This window comes from Jaculus jaculus, chromosome 17, assembly GCF_020740685.1.
Source record: "Jaculus jaculus isolate mJacJac1 chromosome 17, mJacJac1.mat.Y.cur, whole genome shotgun sequence".
Taxonomy (NCBI): domain Eukaryota; kingdom Metazoa; phylum Chordata; class Mammalia; order Rodentia; family Dipodidae; genus Jaculus; species Jaculus jaculus.
This window is the reverse complement of record NC_059118.1, coordinates 9,869,880-9,889,671: the sequence shown is the minus strand read 5'-3', so window position 1 is coordinate 9,889,671 and position 19,792 is coordinate 9,869,880. Positions and strand designations below refer to the sequence as shown.

Genomic DNA, 19,792 nt, shown 5'->3' with positions numbered 1-19,792 from the left:
TGAGAGGGTTCCTCAATCGCATTCATCTCTCCTGCATTGCTTGTCTGGAACTAGAGATGAGCATGTACTGTCAATGCCAATTTCATTGATCAAGTGGCAGACAGAATGAGTGGTCTGACTCTGAAGGCTTGGGTAACTGGCCCTGGGTCCAGGCCCATAGGTCGAAACGTTTAGGTTCTAAAAACAATCTAGCCTTAGAGAATTAGCTAGTGTTTCCCTCTGTGCTGAAAGGTTATGGAATTATATATTAAACTTAAAAAATTTTTGACTTTTTAAATTATAAAAAAATTAAAATTGTAAGTGAAATAGTCAAGAGTAATGGGTGGGAGCTGGTGTTCAGGTGATTTTTCTTGAGATGAGAGCAATTCTGACCACTCAGAGATTTATATCATATTTGATACATGGGATGCTGTTACTTCATGTTATAAATGTGACATTTTAAATTTTTTCTGCAGGTGGCTCAGTGTCCAATATGTATGCAATGAATTTAGCTAGATATAAATACTGCCCAGATATTAAGGAGAAGGGTCTGTCTGGCTTGCCAAGATTAATCCTTTTCACATCGACAGAGGTAAAAACATTCTTCTTGATATCAGATACATTTCTTTCTGAAAATTTATTACTTAAGCAATCTCATTTGTTTTGAGTGTCCCTGTTGTGATTTTTATCCTAAGTGTGTGTGATGAATGTGCCTAAGTGTCACATAGTATATTGGATTTCATAGGACATTCTGATAAGTCTGATTTTCTAACTACTGACCACTGGATTTTTGTATATCACCTTTAGTTGAAATTTATTGTCTGTGACATTTCCTTTGAGGAGAGAATGTTACATTGGAAAGTGCTATCTGTGAATCTTTTCTTTGAGTATCATATCATTAGACACCAGATCATCATGGCTGATCTCAGCTCTGCCATCTCCTCATGGCTTGTTGTATAGTCATTTTGATAAGCTTGTATACACACACACACATACACCCCTCACATAATAGGAAATAAGAGATAAATAGAGATAATTTACTCTGGAACCAAATGAGTGCCCAAGAACTCAGATTCACTTTGCCCCAAATTCCAGGTTCCAATGTAGTAGCAATTTCATGAGGCTTTGACGGTAACAGAACAAAGATAGACATTAATCAAAACGCTTTGCAAATGCACTGGTGGAAAGATCAGGAAGGTGGATGACAGCAGAGTGGGAAGTCTCTGCTGCAGGCCTCATGCAGTCTGGTGACATTCCTAGCATTGGGCTGGTGAAAACTAGGAATCTGTCCATATATTCCAAAGGGAGTTAGCTAACAGTCATGGGATGCAAGGTCACACACAGAAGTGAGCAATAGATGGTCACTTCAGTGCTTAAGATGGCCCAAGGTGATTGGCTCTGGCCCTGCTATATTCCAGTCCTCCTGAAGTCACTGAGGTTCTCACAAGCCGTGAGTGCTTAACACAGGTGGAATCTTCATGGGCACTTTAGTTCACAGGATAATATGAGGATGTATAGAGCTTCTTTGTCAAAGGGAAAGACAGAGGTTTCTTTTACCATCATTCACACACACACACACACACACACACACACACACACACAGGCCCACCCAATTAGATATCACCACAGTTCTTTTCTCTTACTATACTTTCCACTGAAGTACAAGGTCAAGGTGGGTTCAGTGAATTGTCTTTGAGGAAATAGATTTGATTCCATTCTCGTTAAATTGTTATTTGTTTATTTGCATGTGTGTGTGTGCGCGCGCGCGCATGTGTGTATGTGTGTAGACATGCCGGAGTCTCTTGCCTCTGCAAACGAATGTCCATCTGGCTTTACATAGGTTTACATGAGAAATTGAACCCAGACTAGCAGGCTTTGCAAATGTTGCAGTCAGCTTCTTGTTGTTGGAAACAAACAGTCAACCAGACACAGCAAGGGAGGAAAGGAGTTTATTTCAGGCTTACAGAGTTCAGGGGAACACCATCAATGGAGGAAGATGCCAGCTCCTTTCACAGATCCAAGCACAGAGACACCACCAAAATCCAGCCCCATGACATGCAAACAGCCAGAGCTCAAACTGATCTGGACACACCCAGGAGGGTGGGATTCCGATCCACCCCCACATGCACCTCAGGGTTGGACTCCAAGATCTGCCCCCAGTGACGCACCCTCTCAAGCAGGGTTCTGCCTGCCAGGGGCTGCAGTTGCAAGCTCAATTTTAACAAAACACCTGAGCCTACAGGGCCGTACATTCAAACTATCACATCCAAACTACCGCAGCAAGCAAGTGCCATTAGCCTTCGAGACATCTCCCCAGTTGCTTGATTCCATTCTCATCACTTACTATCTGAGTGAACTTGGATGAGTTGATTACCATGTCAGTGCTTCTGCTTCTGTTTCTCTGATTTGAAAGAGTGAGTGTATCAGTTGGTTCTTGAGTCCAATAAACTGTCCCCCAAAGCCAGCACCATAGACCTCCAATGGTGCCATCACTTCTAAGCCTCTGGGCAGCAGAGCAATGTGCTATTCTGGACTGGGCTTCCTCCCGTGGCTGCGTATTCCCAGTGACTTCCCCTCTGCTCTGGGTACCCTTTGTCTTCCAGAAGTCAGGCAAGGCACACTCTCAAGAGCACAGTCCTGTCTGAATGAGTCCCATCTCTGAAGCCAAGTTTAGGATGTGGGAAAACGGAGACTTCCCTGGTGGGTGTTGGCGGGGTGTAGGGACGTGCTGCAAATCCACTTCACAGAGGGTCTGCAGTGACAAGAGGACCAAGAAAACAAGCCCGTGGCCCCACAGGGGTCACTCATTAGTGATTGTTGCAGTGACTACGGGGTTACTGGCTACAAAGTGGAATATGGCTCACAGTCATGAAGAATAGTATGCAGGGGCTGGAGAGATGGCTTTGTGGTTAAGGCACTTGCCTGTGGAGCCTAAATCCCCAGGTTCGATTCCCCAGTGCTCATGTAAGCCAGATGCACAAGATGGGGCATGCATCTGGAGTTCGTTTGCAGTGGTTGGGGGCCCTGGTGCTTTCATTCTGTCTATCTGCCTCTTTCTCTCTCATAATTAATTAATTAATTAAAAAATAGTATCCATTACTTGTAGGAAGAGAGTCAGCTGGAACAGGGTGGGGATAGATGGATGGTCCAGCCTCAGTGTAGTCTGTCTTCAAAAGGCATCTTTCCCCTCCTTTTTCTGCTTCTGTGTCTTTCCAGGGGACACTCTGGTCTACCGTCCCTCTCCTTCCCCAGGTCACTGGCAGGAAGATCTCAGCCTCTTCTGCCACAGGAATACAGGGTGTCCTGTTGAAAACATGAGGTGGGGGGATGGCTCAGCGAGGTCAGAGCACTCTCTTTTCATGGGTGACCAGCTGTACCTGATCCATAGCACCCAGGTTAAAAGCCAAATGTGGGTGCGGATGCCTGTAACCCACAGTGCTATAGGGGGGAGCAGAACCAAAACCCAATGGTGAAGTTCGGTGACAGATTCGATCTCAGGTAGAAGAGTATAGAACCGTGATAGAGGATGACACCCAAGGTCTTCTTCTGGACTCCGCCTGTGTGTGCAGGGGGTGTGTATGTCAGCACACACATGTGCAGCTGCATATACATACACACACACACACACACGAGGTAAAATGGTACCATCTCCCCACCTCCTCCCCAAGGACTAACTAGGCTTGACCGTGCTTAGCTTCCACGATAAGATGAGCCTGGACGTGAACACATGTGCCGTGAGAGTGGAAGGGGAGCACTGGGTGGAAAGGGTCACCCAGTGAGGATAGAGGACAGGCTGATGGGAGAAACTGGGAAGAAAGTGGAGGGGGAAGGACCTACTAAAACAAAATTTGTATGAAAGTGCCTTGGGAAATCTGATACTTGGTATCCTAATTGAAAAAAAAAAAAAATAGGGGCTGTGAATATGGTCCAGTAGTCAGGTGCTTGCCTATGAAGCCTAACGACAGGTTCAGTTCCCCAGCGTACCCATAGAAAGCCAGATACACAAAGTGGCACATGCGTCTGGAGTTCATTTCCAGTGGCTGTAAGCCCTGGAGTGCCCAGTCTCTCTCTCTCTCCCCTTCTCTCTGAGATAAATAAAAACATTAAAGAAATAAAATAAAATTTAAAAGCAAACAAAACACATGAGATGGACAGCGTCTTCACTCTATAATTTACAGCTGGGTTTTCCTGAGTATTTTCTCCTAACAGCACAAGTACCTTTATTGCTGCGAATTTTATCTTGGTCCCCTGAGTGTCCCTTGGTGGAGGAAATCCTGGCCAGCCTTCATGCTTTCCTTCTCCCCTGCCAGATCTTTGCTGTAGTTAGCCTGGCATTGAATGCAGAGCCAGGGCTGAAGGTGGGGGCTCTCTGCCAGACTCAGAAAGGTGGTGCCAGTTCTTCATATTCCCACCCAGGCACCGCGGTCCTTAGTAAGACGTGCTCTCTACAGCCAGGGGCAAATTCTTGGCAATGTGAAGTGCTGGGGAAAAAAGAAAAGAAAGAAAGGAAAAAAGCTCACTTACATGGAGTTCCTAAGGAATAGGGCTTTCTTAGCAAGGGTGACATCTTGACTTCTGAGATTTCAGAGGAGCACAGAACTCTTCTGGTTCCTGGGCAGGCTGGGACAAATCTGGTTCCTGTCACTCTGGCATTTTTCTTTTTCATTCTTCCTCTGCTTTAAAACTTTGCTCAAGTTCTTTTCCGGAACATTTGTCCTTGGGATGGAAAAGACATTCCATGGAGCTGAGATTAAGGCTCACAGCAGGGCGTGGCCAACAGCCCAGGTGAGGGAGAGAAGTCACCGAGTTCTCATGTTGCTGTGAAACCTGAACTAAAGGATTCACTTTTGATTTTCCACCAAGAAGTCAAATGTATGCCGTAGCTTGCGTGCCAGCAGCAGCCGGAGCCAGAACGCCAGGGAGTGCACGCAAACTCCGCAGAACTGTCCCGTCTCTGTAAGCAGTCATCATGAGCACAGGTTTCCACACGTTCCCTGTAGCTTGCTCTTGCAGCGACTTCCTTTCTCTGCTCTGGGTCACACACAGCATTTGCATTTTTAAATTTATGCTTTAATGACCACCTTCGCTGCTCATTATAACAGGTCAATTGATTATGCAGTTATGAAAAAGAGAATTACTCAATGTCAGCAAATAGTCTCAAGTCCTCCATGGTTTGCTTTTAAGAGTTTGATTGGAGAGGGTACAGTGGCCGAGTTCCCCCAATTTTCAGGGTGGGGGGAGGTACGTGTGTGCGTGGGTATAGAGTAAACACGTGAGCATATCCTGTGTACACATGTGCGGGAGCTGGGATAGAACCGTGGTTGTCCTCGGTCACTCTTCTAGTGTCCTTTAGGTGAAGACCCCCATTGGACCTGGAGCTGTGGTTTTCAGTCGCGCTGGCTAACCTGAGAATCCCAGCGATTCTCCCGTCTCCACCCCGCACAGGACTGGAGCTGCAGACAGATGTGCATGGCCGCGCCCAGCTTTTCACAGGAGTGCTGGGGAATCAAACTCACAAAGTCTTGAGCCCTCATACTTGTGTGGCAAATACTCTGAGCTGCTGAGCCGTTTCCCCAGTTTCTATGCTACTGGTTTTTGTTGTTGTTGTTGTTCCAGATGTTTTTCCACTTCCATGCTACATTCGTGAATGTCTTGCACCATTGTACGCAAAGCACGCGAGTCTAGCCCAACACACTTTTGCATTAAACATGTTTTGTGTATGGATCAGCCGTCCCTAGAGACCTGCAGGCCCATAGCCTCTCCGGGGCTAAATGGTGATGGAAGGGAATCTTGAAGAAAAGCAACAGAAGTGTTGTATATGAGACGTGCTCAAACCCCGCTATGCATTCCTGGGGCACATGATAGTCCTAGGATGGTCCTGAAGCTCTTGAGCAGGGCAAATCCTGTTTGGAATCAGCAGGAAGCAGGGGCGCTTGTCTGCCACTCTAAGGCGAGGGTCAAAAGAAATGCTTAAGCCCCAGACAGTGACCGGTGGGAAGAGTTCCTTGTTAGAACACATGTGGTCACTTTAAGAGGACCCTGCTGCCCAAGGATCAGGGCAGGCAGGAGAGCAATAATCAGACCCCCACTGTGGGAGGCAGGGCAGGGGAACCCCAGCCACCTGGGTTATATAGGCTTGGGCTCCACCTAAGAGCAGATGGAGGAAGAGCAGTCCCTTCCTTCTCTGAGACCATGAAGGATATAGACATGGACCTCTCACTCTCTTTGCTTCCTTGACTCTCTTACACAGTCTGTGCCCAGACATGCCCCTTTCCCCCAGAAATGCTTACAAGGGAAAATCTTGGTTTGTTTTTCCAGACGTTTGGACCTCCCCCTCTCTCTCTATCTCTGACTTTGGACCCATCTATGCCTTACATAGTGCTTTCAACCTTCCTAATAAAACTATTTATGTCTTAATCCTCTCTCTCTTGGTCCTGGTTGCTCTCTCTCTCTCTCTCTCTCTCTCTCATCCTGGTTTTCAATTTATTTTTATTTTTTAAATTTATTTTTATTAAGTAGAAACTTTGTATGTGAGTCCCATCGTTCCCCTCCTCAGTGCCCCGCTCCACTGAGGGCCCTCCTTAGTGGGACTGCTGGTGTTCACCGTGGGGCTGGGGATTATGAGTTGTGGGAGCAGCGGTCTATCACTGCGGGGAGGGCTGTGTTTCTGGATGTTCTCTCCCACCCTGTGGCTCTCAGGCATTCTTCCCGCCGCTCTTCCACCAGCTTCCCCAAGCCGTGGTGGACGTGCTTTAAGTCTTTAGTGTTGAGCTCTCAGCAGCTTCTGGAGTTCCGCTTTGGTGCATTTTGAGTGTCCTCATATTTTAGCTATTTATTTGCAATGAGAGAGAGAGAGAGAGAGAGAGAGAGAGAGAGAGAGAGAGAGAGAGAGAGAGAGAGAGAGAGAGAGAGAATAGGAGTGACAGGGACTCCTGCCTCTGCAAACAAGCTCCAGTACCACTTTGTGCATCTGGCTATACGTGGGTACTAGAGAATCAAACCCAGGAAATCAGGCTTTGCAAGCAAGCATCTCTAACTGCTGAGCCATCTCCCTAGACCCTCCCATCCTGCTTTAAAAAAAAACGATTTAATTATTTTAACAGAGAGAAGGAGAATGGTGAGGGGAATTGGCATGTCAGGGCCTCCGGCCTCTACAGTTGAACTCCAGACGCCTATGTGCATGAGCCACCTTGTGCGATTGCATCAGCTTGCGTGTCTGGCTCATGTGGGACCTGGGGAGTTGAACACAAGTCCATAGTCTCTGTGAGAAAGTACCTTAACTGCTAAGCCATCTCTCCTGCCCCCATCCTGCTTTCGATCAGCAGGTCTAAAGCTGGGAAGAGAGGCAAGAAGGAAGCCTAGGATGTTTGCCTCTAGGTAAACCTTAAACCTTGCACCTCAGTGTCTCTCCGAGCCAAGGTGGCGTGTGTCTCAGGCTTCGTGAACAGGCAAGCAGGTTTCCTTTGGACGTCATGTAGAGCTTGTGGCTGGAGGCCGCCCATCTGGGATTCTGGCACCGGGCTCTCTAGGCGCAGAATGAGCTGTGTTACTGGAGAAGTCCCCGTGGTGTTTGCTTCCATCCCTGAAGGGTAACGTTGAGAATGTCTGCTCCCCATCCCTGTGAGTGAAAGCATCCAGTTCACCATCACTAACCCAAATTGAATCCCCATGTCCAGGGCACAGAGACATGAGGAAAACTCCAGTCTAATGGGAAAGCTAAGGTCACGGGGAAATATCCTCACAGGAGCCAGAAAGTAAAGCTTGAGCCCAGGGCTGTTCTTGTTCTCATCGTTACAGAGGTGAGGTCCTGTTGAGATTGCTTTCCTTTCTGCGGATTTATGAAAACCACGGGGAGGTCAGGTCTCGAAATGCCTGCCTTACCTTTCGCCGGTGATGAGAACGGCCGCAGTGTATTTCTAAATGCGTGGTTTCCTTCTCAGTTCCAACCTCCCAGGACTTTCCTTTCCTCTCCACTAGTCGGAGTCTCTGAAGCACCACGACTCTTTCTTTTGTTCCCTTCAGGGGCCTGTTCCCTTCCCGACACTCTCAGATGTTGATCCTTCAGCTTTAAATCCATCCCTGTGCACTTGCAGGTGACATTGCACTGTGCTTGGCCCTGAAGTCCTTGAAGCTAGCTGGTCTTATTCTCATCACAAGTTGCTTTTTAAATATTTATTTATTTATTTGAATGGGGCGGGGGCAGATAGATAGAGACAATGGGCACGCCAGGGCCTCCAGCCACTTCAGAGGAAATCCAGGCATGTGGGCCACCTTGTGCATCCGGCCTACATGGGTACTGGAGAATTGAACCTAGGCCCTCAGGCTCCGCAGGCAAGCACATTAACTGCTAAGCCATCACCCTGGCCCACGTCACAAGTCTTTACTCATGGGTTGGAGACCATGTGTCATTTCTTGTATGTAGATTTTTGTGGCTTCCCTTATAGTCAGAAGTCACTGGGGATATACCAGCATTGATCATGACATGATCAATAGCTGTGTGGCTGGCAGAACCCAAATGTCTAGTGAGAAGTCATCCCCTTTGAGGTGTGTCACCCTTGCCATAGCAGAGGCGTTAGCTCCTGCCAGCTCAGATTCCCGTGGCAAGTAGAGGATGCGTTACATTTTCCTGCACGCTGTGACTCTTCAGCGTGCCTATGGTCTTGCGACACTCTGAAATGAATGCACCCTACGGGCAGTGTGGATGTGTGCTATTGGATTTTGGAGATTAATTATTTAGGATGGTTCCATTCTGTTTTTTTTTTCCTGGTGGTGTTAATGTTTTCTGCATTTTATTTTTATAGAGTTTAAAAAAAGACTTCCCAATAGAGCTCTCTTGACAAGAGGACGAAAAAAGAATTACTACATTGGAGGGAATATATCAAGTTAACTGTGAAGGCATGACTACTCTTTTAATATATTCATACCTACAAATTAAATTACTAAGGATTTTTTTGGTAAAATAATGTCCTTTATCACCCTCATTTTTCTGGCATGAAAAAGAATTAATTGACCACCTGTCCTTGCTAATATATAAAGAATGACATTTCCAGTGTTTGCATGCTAATTATTTTGCAGACTCCATGTGGTGGTGGGGGAAATTCCAACCATCTAAATATAGATCACGTTAAACCAATAAGAAATAGGTCACATCATTCCAGAACCATCTAGCTTCACACATACCATACCTGAGTAAAGTGGTTGACTCCATATTCCTTTTGTTCTTGTGATTTTACCTAGATTCCTGCAGGTCTCATTTCAGCCTTGCATTCACTGTTAGATAAGATGAGTCAAAAAATCTCTGCATTTTAAAAACATTTATTTTTATTTATTTGACAGAGAAAGAAAGGAGAGAGAAAGGGAGGAATGGACATGCTAGGGCCTCCAGCCACTGCAAACGAACTTCAGATTTGTGTGCCCCCTTGTGCATGTGGCTGATATGGGTCCTGGAGAATTGAACCTGGGTCCTTTGGCATTGCAGGCAAATGCCTTAACCATTAAGCAATCCCTCTAGCTCCAATCTCTGCATTTTTAAAAAATGTAGTTATCTGAGAGAAAAAGAGGCAGAGGGAGACACATACAGAGAGAGAGAGTGAGAGAGAGAGAGAGAGAGAGAGAGAATGAGAATGAGTGTGCCAGGGCCTCTAGACACTGCAAATGAGTTCCAGACACTTGTGCCACCTTGTGCATCTGGCTATATGTGGGTACAGGAGAATTGAACCCGGGTCCTTTGGCTTTGCAGGCAAGTACCTTAACCAATAAGCTATCTCTCCAGCCCCTCTGCTCTGCATTTTTAACACACTGTTTTCTCCTGGAAACCATTAAACTCTTCTCCAGTCTGTGATTGGAATCTCTGAGATAACAATTTGTTCTTTCCTTAGAGGGATTTGAGTCAGTCCTGGACCAGATTCTAAGTTCACACTGATACATTACTACTCACCTTGTGCTAATATTAATACTCACATGAGTATTAACATTGTGCTCATATTAATATTCACATTATTAGTAAGGGAATCCTTTTTTTTTTTCAATTTTATATAAAGCAAAAGTCTCCGGCAGCTATGTGTGGCTGTGTTTTTTTTCCCTGTGGCATATCTTTGACATCGAATAACCCCTTTTTCCTCTATAACAAGCTAATCAAGTTGGCTTCATTGAAATAGTGCTTCATGGATTAGCAAGCTGAAGCTATGAGAATCTAAACTGTGCATTCAAGATTCATATCCTGATTTCTATAGCCCCAAATCGATGTTGTCAGCCTCTCGTTCACCCCTAAAAGAGACTTGTAAACCACCCACCCTAAGACTCAGGGAGCACTGCAGACGGGGAGGCAGGAGGAACATGGGAGCCAGGGATGGGGGGAGTGCTGTGGTGTGCTGTCTTCTGGACCTGGCACGGCTGGTACTCATAGCCTCTATGGTTTCTGGCCTAAGACTGACCCCATCCACATTGTGTCATGGGCCAGGCAGGGCTTCACGAGATGCCACTCCTCCCAGAGGAGCTCTTGGAAGTTAGTGGTGGCCAGGGGAAGGGGGCGGGTCACATTCTTCAGTGATGAAGCCACAAGAAGGTTGCTTCTGCTACAGTAAAGGACCCTCACACACGCCCATGCAAACAGTCCTAATTAATCTCAGTTGGTCTCAGGAAAAAGACATGAAAGTGCAAAGAGAATTAATTGGGAAGAACGGATTTAGTAAGGATGAGGAGGGATAAGAGAGGGTAAAATGAGTATATGGAATCAAAATATATTATATACATGCATGAAATTGTCAAAAATAAGATTTTACAAAGAGGAAGGACAAAAAAGAGAGCTCAATTTAATTACTGTTGCCTTTTTCTGTTATGTTTTTCTTTTTCTTTGATGCCATCATGTTCCAAAGACTGCGCTGAGTCACAAAGACCCACACAGGTTTAGATAACAAGCAGTACGTTTCCATACTGTGCCGTCATTTCTGTCCTTTCTTCTTGCCCTTTAACTCAGTGCCACTATTCTATGAAGAAGGCGGCCTCCTTCCTTGGGATTGGCACTGAGAACGTGCGCTTTGTGGAAACAGACGGAAGGTAAACAGCCCAGGATGTGGGAGCCTGGTGGGTGGAGGGGGAAAGTCACGCTGTTTTAAAGATGCTACCTTCACTTGTGATGTACTAACCCTAACTGAAAAGTCTTACCTCTGTATTCTCTAGAGGTAAGATGATACCCGAAGAGCTGGAGAAGCAAATCCAGCAAGCAAAACAAGAGGTGAGAGGGAAAGTGTGTGTGTGTGTCTGTGAGAGAGAGAGAGAGAGAGAGAGAGAGAGAGAGAGAGAGAGAGAGAGAGAGGGAAGTGTATATATGTATGACAGAGGTAGAGAAGAGAAACACGTGAGAATGCAAGCCACCCAATTCATTCCCGTGTGGGTGAGAGAAGGGAGTGTGTTGGAGTTAAAACAGAGAAGCTCATTAACTACTTTCCAGATGTTCTATGTCCAGATGCCAGGCTCTCTGTAGCAGCTGCCTTCTCAATGCCAGTACAAACCACGCAGCAAGAATCAGCTTACGGGAGGAAAGGATATTTTGGTAGGGGGTGATAACTTCACCATGACAGAGCAGTCAGCCAGGGCATCATATCAAGGGAGGAGTCAGGGTGAGCTCTCTGAACACTCAGGCTTGCACCCACTGATGCTCCTCCTCCAGCAAGGCTCCCTCTCCCAAAGGTCCCACAACTTTCCCAAATTGCCACCAACGGAGGGGCAAGTATTCAAAACACATGAGCCCATAAGGGACATTTTATGTAAACTACCGCACTGTCCATGGTGTGTGATATTTCTCAGGCATTCCCATCCCCAGGTGGCCGGGTTGCTGGGCCAGAGTAAGCCCCGAGGGTCGCCCCCAGGCTCTCCGGCAGAGCCGCTTCTGCAGTCCGGCATGGGCACCCCCTCTCTGTAGGCCCAACGATGCATCTCGGTGCCGTCTTCAGTTGATTCTTGATTTTTCTCTTACTCCCTGTGTCTTCCAAGTCAAACCCCGCTCGCACGATGTGAAGTTTAGTCTGGGACACCCTCAGCTGGCAGACCAACGGAAGTGGAAATGTTCAATGCTAGAGAAAGCAAGGCATAGCCCACCTTACCTTCTGTGACCCACAGAAGCTGACTCTAGCTTGGGTTTCTTCTTAAACCTGCCTCACAGCTTTGTGCCTGCCATTTGCTTCTTGGGCCCAACTCTTGGCCACCTGGAGCTCGCCTTGCAGCTTCTCCTCTGCTTCCTCCTGCACCCCGCACCGCTTCCCGCACCGCTTCCCGCACCGCTCAAGCATCCGCCAGCCTCCCAGCGTCTGCGCTTTCACCTAACCGCTCTGTTTTCACAGGCCTTTTCACTCAAGAAGGAGGGGTTGTTAAGCATGTATTCCTGTTGCATTCTACTTTTTTTTTTTTCAAATTTTCTTAGAAATCATCTTGTCCTGGAACATGCTAGATTACTATACTTGGCCTGGAGCCCATACTTTAAAATTCTGTTTTCATTGGGTGTGCATGGCCTTTGGGTGTGTGCCTTACATCCACATTTATCTCTTCTATCAACCTTTTGGTGATGAGTAGACATGACAATTAGCTGCTTATTCAGAAGGCCGTACTTTTGGGGAACATTCTCCAAAATAACAGTCATTTCCTTTCTGCTGTGAATCACAGAAACTGGTTTTTAAAAATTATTATTATTATTATTATTATTATTATTATTATTATTATTCGGTCTCTCTTTTCTTACCAAATTTCCTATGAAAGATAACTTTCATGGTATTGTTCATGTTTGCAGGGGATTGGGGGATGCCGAGTATCTCTCCGGCTCATGTCCTCCCTGTCCCCGTCTCACCTCCCATGACTTTCTCTTTCCTTCTCCTCCCCTCTTTTCTCTTCTCTTCCCTCCCCTTTCTCTCTCTTTCCCCTCCTCCTTTTCCCTATCTTCTTCTTCTTTCCTCTCCTCCTCTTTCCTCTTCCTCCCCTCCTATCCCCTTCCATCTCCTCCTCTCCTCTCTCTCCTGCCCTCTTCCCCCTTCTCTCTTCTCCTCTTCTCTTTCTCCTCCCCTCCTCTCTTTTCCTCGCCTCTCTTTTCCCCTCTTCCTCCTCCCCCTCTCATTTTAAACATGTCATTATAGAAAAATTTAAACGCATAGAAAACTAATATATTATGCCACCACGGCGCGCTATGCAAAGTCAGCACTTGCTGGCTCAGACACTTTCTCCTTGGCCTCCGCCCCCTCTCCCCGCCTCTCTCAGACAAGCTGCAGACATTGTGCTGTTGACGTATAAGTCGTTGAAAGTGAAATATACACTTTTACCTAAAATAATAATAATAATAATAATAATAATACAACTACACGTTAATACAAAAAATTCTTAATATAACCAGATACTCAGTTGATGTTAAAATTTATGAGCTGAGGAGGTGGCTTGTGGGTAAGAGCATTTCCATGAGAACCTGAGTTCAATCCTCAATATCCACATTAAAAAAAAAAGCTAGGCATAAGTATGCATGTAATCCCAACACTGAGGGGTACAGGGACAAGAGAATTTCTAGGGCAGGCTGGCTTAGCCCAAACAACGGTGAGCTCTAGGCTCAGTGAGAGATGCCAGGCCAAGCGAGACTCCAGGCTCAGTGAAAGATCCTGTCTCTTAAGAAGCAGGACCAAAAAGTGATGGAGAAGGAAACCTGATGCTCTTCTTTGGCTTCCCCAAGCATGTGCAGAAGTGCTTGCACACACACACACACACACACACACACACACATACCCCTAAAGAAAAAAAAAAAATCTCCCGATGCCTTATTTAAGGAAGAACCAGTCAAGTTCCTTGCACTGAACTTGCCTGGTAGTCAGATATAGCTTTGCCAGTCTGCTTCTCTGTCCTCTTGTTGTTGTTGTTGTTGGAGAAACCAGGTCCCCTTTCCTGAGGAGGCTTCCACAGCATGGTGATGTAGATGTCACAATGAGGAGTTGACCTGTTTAGTTTTAAGATTTTGAACTCACGTTGCTTCAGGTGTGGGGAATAGTGCATCAGGAATCTGTGTGTGTGTGTGGAGGGGTGGTATTCAACTCTTCGACACTCCACAACCCACTTAAACATCTTTTGTTTCTCAATTTTTATTAACAACTTCCATGATTATAAAAAAATCCCATGGTAATACCCTCCCTCCCCCCACTTTCCCCTTTGAAACTCCACTCTCCATCATATTCCCTCCCCATTTCAATCAGTCTCTCTTTTATTTTGGTGTCATGATCTTTTCCTCCTATTATGGTGGTCCTGTGTAGGCAGTGTCAGGCACTGTGAGGTCATGGATATCCAGTCCATTTTATGTCTGGAGGGAGCATGTTGTAAGGAGTCCTACCCTTCCTTTGGTTCTTACATTCTTTCTACCACCTCTTCCGCATTAGACCTTGAGTCTTGGAAGGTGTGATGGAGATGTTACTCAGTACTCTATTCATTTCTTTCCAGCACTATGATACCTTCTGAGCCATCCCAAGGTCACTGCCATCTGAAGAGAAGATTCTCTACCCAAAGTGAGAGTAGCGTTAATATAAGGGTATAAATATTAAGAGAAGTGCTTACTGGGCAGTTTGATGAGCATAGTATATACATTTAGCCAGACAGCAGCAGACATTACACCCCTAGGGCTCATGACTAGCCCTGTTTTAGGTTTTCAGTATCAGTATCAGGGATGTATTCCATCCCATTGAGTGGGCCTCCAGTCCCATTAGAAGGCAGGTGGTTTCCACCATGACAGATGTGCCACTATTGCACCCGTTGGCTCATTTGGCCTGGCTGGCAAAATATAAGGCTTGTAGTGTCCACTGTTGAGTATCTTCACTGGTGGTATCTCTTTTTATGGGAGAAAGACATGCCACTTAAACATCTTTTAAGCAACAACATTTACTTGATGCCATTGCTGGAGAGGTGGCTCAGTGGGTAAGAGCGCTTGCTGCACAAGGAGGTGAGTTCTATTCCCGACACCCACATACAAACCCCAACACCTGCCTAAGGAACTGGATGTAACCACAGTCACCTGTAGCCCCAGAGCCAAGGGGTTGGAGACAGGAAGGTTGCTTGAGTTCACTTGTTAGCCAGGCTACGTGAGAAATAGCAAGTTCTAGGTTCAGCAAGAGACCCTGTCTCAAGGAACCAGGGGGGAAGAGGGATAGAGAAGGACACCCAATGTCCCCTGGCCTGCACACATGTGCACATGGGCACACACACGTACACACATGCACACATTCATATGCCACAGGTGCACAACACACACACACACACACACACATCACATCACAATGAAATCCCCAAGCCATCACTTTTAAATCAATTACTGACAGCCCCGACTAGATCTAGCACTGAATCTTGTGGAAGTATTTTGCTTAATGATGTTTGAAATGACAAGCTTTCTCAGGAAATACAGCTTAGTGGTGACAGGCAATCAATCAATACGATTACCAAATTTTGTTGTTAGTGGCAACAGCTATGATGAAGACAAGAAAATATGGAAAGTTAAATCCAGCATTGAAAAAGTTTAATTTCTGGTCCTGCTATTTTTTTTTTTTTTATTAAGGTGAAGAAAACCGATTAGCAAACTATCACAACTTGCATAGGTATTTTTTTCACGACTGTCAGAATGCCATGTCTTTTATGAGAAAAAGCCCAACCTTTAAAGAAAAAAAATACTCTTTTTTTTTTCTGCTGCTTTGCATGATTAATGTAAATCTGTTCTCGTTTCAGTTAGGTCACTGGTGTGATAGAGATGTAATCTGGTGTGTTTGAGTACAGGGGAGACTGTCTAAAGCCCATGGGTCCTCCAGGGACTGTCTGTCAGCTCCCGGCCTGACTCTGAGAGGTTTGGGGTAGACCCTATCCTATGGATCACAGCTGTCTCCCCAAACGGCAACTGGCTTCATTATGTGCTGTCACTTTCATTCCTGTGCCTAGCAATTTGGAGATATGGGAACAAGTGGGTCTTTGAAAAAAAAAAATCTTTCTATTAAAGGTCAGTTAAAGTGGAATGCATCTAGTTTCAGCAAGCTACATCTGACATCACAGGAAACGAGAGTCTGTTGTTATTATTGATGGGATGAAGCTGAGGGCAAATGGCTCTATGGTAAATATAGAAGCAAAATCATTTTCCAGCACAATCAAGGCATAGGACTCACATATTCCCCAAGTGTTCTAGAGCTCAGGACTAGCTGCTTCCCACATCCCCACAGCTTTCTGGAAGGTTTCCCTGCCACCGTAGTTCATCTCTGCTGCCAAGCTTCTGTTGATAAGCCTGGGAACAATCTTCTTTCGCCTGGTTGCCATGAAGATCCCCTTCCCCGAGTGGGGCCACCGGGCCTGGCCAGCTTCTTCGGGATTACCTCTTATCCATTGTTGCTCCCACAATCTTCCTTCTCCCCCCCTCGTCCCCCACACTTTGCAGTGACAACTGCTCACTCTGTAGGACACAGCCACCAATGGTGAGAGGAGCCGAACCACGGCAGGAACAAGACGCATCCTCTTCCTCAACGCACCCCCTGTGCCCTCGCGGGCAAGCACTTCCCATGAGACTCCCTTGTCTTCTCTATTCCGTTTGCTGTGTGTACCTGAGCAGATCTCAGCTCAGTAGCTATCCCTGACCAGGACGCAGGCAGGCTGGCCTGTCTGCTTCACCCTGGGGCTGGATAGGTCACTGCCAGTCCTGTCCCGTTTTTATTTTGGACAAGGGTACAATGCTGGCTTTGTGGAGGCAGGCCCAAGAACACACAGGAGTTCTACCAAATGGCATCTTGCCATTTGCCATTGATGTTACTCATTTTCTATCTGGGCCACCTTTAGAATAAGAAAATGAGAGTGATAATCAGAAATTTACCTACTGAGCTGTGTAGCAGATACCTTCTCATCGATGGGGAAAACACACATGGCCAGAAGCAGCTTATGGGAAGGGAAGGGTTTGTGTTAAGCTCACCATTTCAACAGGAGGCATCTCTAAGCCAGGGGAAATCATTGCAGAGCAAAAGCTGAGCGTCACGTCATGCACATGAGCTAGAAGGTGGCAGCGTGAGCTAACTCTAGCAAGGGGTGCTTGCGCTGATCATCACATCCCCAAAGGCCTGCCCCCAGGTGACACACCTCCATCAGCAAGGCTCTCCCTTCCAAATCGCTACCAGCTGGGGTTTGGGTCTGAGGTTTCACCACAAACCCATGAGGTCAAGGAGGACACTTCCCATTCAAGCCACCACAAGATGGGTCTGTGTCATAGTATTTTCTCAGTTTCCTTAACAGGTTTGTAATGACCACATCCCACATAGTATGGAGGCTTCAAAACAACCACCGCATTAATGATTAATTCCAAAGAGATCGTATCTTTCTTGGTGCATAACCCTTTGCAGTTACCAGCCTCCCAGAGGACGGACTTCACAGTGACAGTTCTCTCTGTGTATGGGTCCTTTTCACAGGGGACAGCGCCATTTCTTGTCTGTGCCACCTCTGGTACCACTGTGCTGGGCGCCTTCGACCCTCTGGATGAAATAGCAGACATCTGTGAGAGGCATGGTCTCTGGCTCCACGTGGACGTAAGTACTCCTGTGGGTGCAGTACATGTCTCTCTAATGTCCTGGTCCTCACGTGTCTTCTCACTCTCTCAGACATGAGCAGCAAAGCCCACACGAAGTTGCTGTGTTTCTAAACTGGGAAATAAGTATGCCGTTGTCCTCTGAGGGTTCGAGAAGATTCCAAGGTGCCATGTCCATTTTGATTTCATTTTCTGGATTTCACATTATTTTGTGGTCTTCTGCTATGAGCCATCTCGTATGGTCCCTAGAATTATTGAAGCCAACATGGTGTCAGGACCCATTTTGGACCATGAAATTTAAAAAAAAAAAAAAATTGGCTTTGGATTCTAATCTTCCTCTTTGTCATGGTGATATTGGACCTTTGTTTGGAGTTTCTTAATCTGCACAAAGAGATGGCTGATGGAGTCTATAACATATCTTTGATCTCTAAAATTATATGATTCCAATCATCTAGAAATGCAAAAAATATTCTGCATTACTTAATTATATGACTTAATTAAAATGGGTTTTAGCTTGATCCATCATAGATAATTGCTTGAGAGGAATTGAGATAATTTATGTTCTTCATAATTTTCTAACTTAAAGGGTTGGAGTTTTTCTAATTCATTTCCTAAGTCCTGGGGTTATCCATAATATATTTTCCTTTAAATTAAAGGTAACCTTTGGGCTAAGGAGTAAAGCCCATGAGTAAAGCGCTTGCTATGCATATGTGAGGGCCTGAGTTCAGGTTCCATAACCCATATGCATGGTGGACAGGGTCGTATGCACCTAAGAGCCCAACACTCAGGAGGTGGAGAGTTCCTGTAACAAGCTGGTTAGACGCTCCAAATCAGTGATTCTGTGAGAGACCCTGTCTCAACAACGTAGAGCACCATAGAACAGCCAGCCTCAGCTTTCGGCCTCCACATGTGCAATACACATGTGGACCCCCCCACACACACGAGACACATGCACACACCACACACACATATACACATGACAAAAAAAAAAAACCCAACAACAAATAAGACTAAACTTTTATCACAGGTCCACTTATCCAGGGTTAAATAGTTGAATGTGAAATTCAGCTAAGTATGAAAACATGGTGAACTTTCCTTTCCTTTTCTTTCTTTTCTTCCCTTCCTCTCCCTCTCATCTCCTTCCCTTCCCTTTCTTTCTTTTTTTTTTTTTTTTGCTTCCCTTTCCATCCCTTCCCTTCTCTCCTTTCCATTCTTCCCTTCCCTTTGCCCTTCTCTTCCCTCTTCTCTCTCCTTCCTTTCCTTTCTTTCCCTTCCCTCCCTCCCCCCTTCCTTTGCCATTTCTCCCTTTTTCTCCTTTCCCATCTCATCCCTTGCCTTCTCTTGCCTTTCCTTTCTCTTCTCTCTTTTCCTTTCCATTCCTTCCCTCCCCTTCCCTCCTCTCCCCTCCCCTCCCTTCCCCTCCCCTCCCCTCCCCTCCTCTCCCTTTTCCTTTCCTTTCCTGTTTCCTTTCCTTTCCTTCCTCTCCTCTCCTTTTCCTTCCCTTCTTTTCCCTTCCCTTCCCTTCTTTCCCCTTCCCATGTGTGTATGACGGTCAGACTTCCTGTGTTAGGATCTACCCAAGGAAAGCAGCAGTTGGCCACGCTCAGGAGGCTTTAGGGAACTATTTTCTAGGAGGAAAATGAGGATGACCCTCCTGGTCACAGGAAGCACATGGTAACTTGCTAGGCAGAAGACACTTTAGCATTCGGGTCACGGGAGCCCACATACAGTGTTACAGCTAGGAGCATTTTCCATTTTTAAAGTTATGTGTCTCAGATGTGTTCTGGGGTGAATGGGTGAATGTTTCAGAGTTCAGGGGTTTCACTCAGTGTATGCTAGGATTTCGTGAAAGCAACTGTAAACTCGCTGCGGTTACAAGCTTGATTAGCGCTCCCGTTGTGACACTTCAGGTAGATTGTGGCTTCTTCAAATGGGCCTTGAGTGTTTATGTCTGCTTACTTTTCAGCTTACATCTTATTGATTTTTATCGACTGAGAAGCATAACAGTACATTATGTCCTAAAAGATAGTGTGATGTGAGTACTTTTGTTTAGCTGTGGAAATGAGAAACAATCAAATACATCAGTGGTTACACTTAAATATTCTACTCTCATAAAAGAAACATCAAATATGGATTATATAGTTTATGTGAAACAGAGTAACTACAGCCTTTTTAAAATTGGAAGTGTTCTTAAGAGATTTATGAGGCTTAGAGAGAATCATGGTGTATAAGTATGAATGAAGGCTGTCTGCATTTGTT

General features: G+C 45.8%; 1 protein-coding gene across 2 annotated transcripts in view; it reads left to right on the top strand.

Moving 5' to 3' along the window:
* Gadl1 (glutamate decarboxylase like 1) overlaps nucleotides 1-19,792 on the top strand; it is a 212,265-nt gene that overhangs the window by 46,157 nt on the left and 146,316 nt on the right. Inside the window, exons 6-9 of one of the 2 annotated variants that reach the window (XM_004662079.3) lie at nucleotides 456-571; nucleotides 10,955-11,034; nucleotides 11,158-11,212; nucleotides 17,418-17,534. In XM_004662079.3, the coding sequence (XP_004662136.2) occupies nucleotides 456-571; nucleotides 10,955-11,034; nucleotides 11,158-11,212; nucleotides 17,418-17,534 (368 nt within the window). The remainder of the gene's footprint in view (nucleotides 1-455; nucleotides 572-10,954; nucleotides 11,035-11,157; nucleotides 11,213-17,417; nucleotides 17,535-19,792) is intronic. The other variant, XM_045136747.1, reaches the window with a different exon arrangement.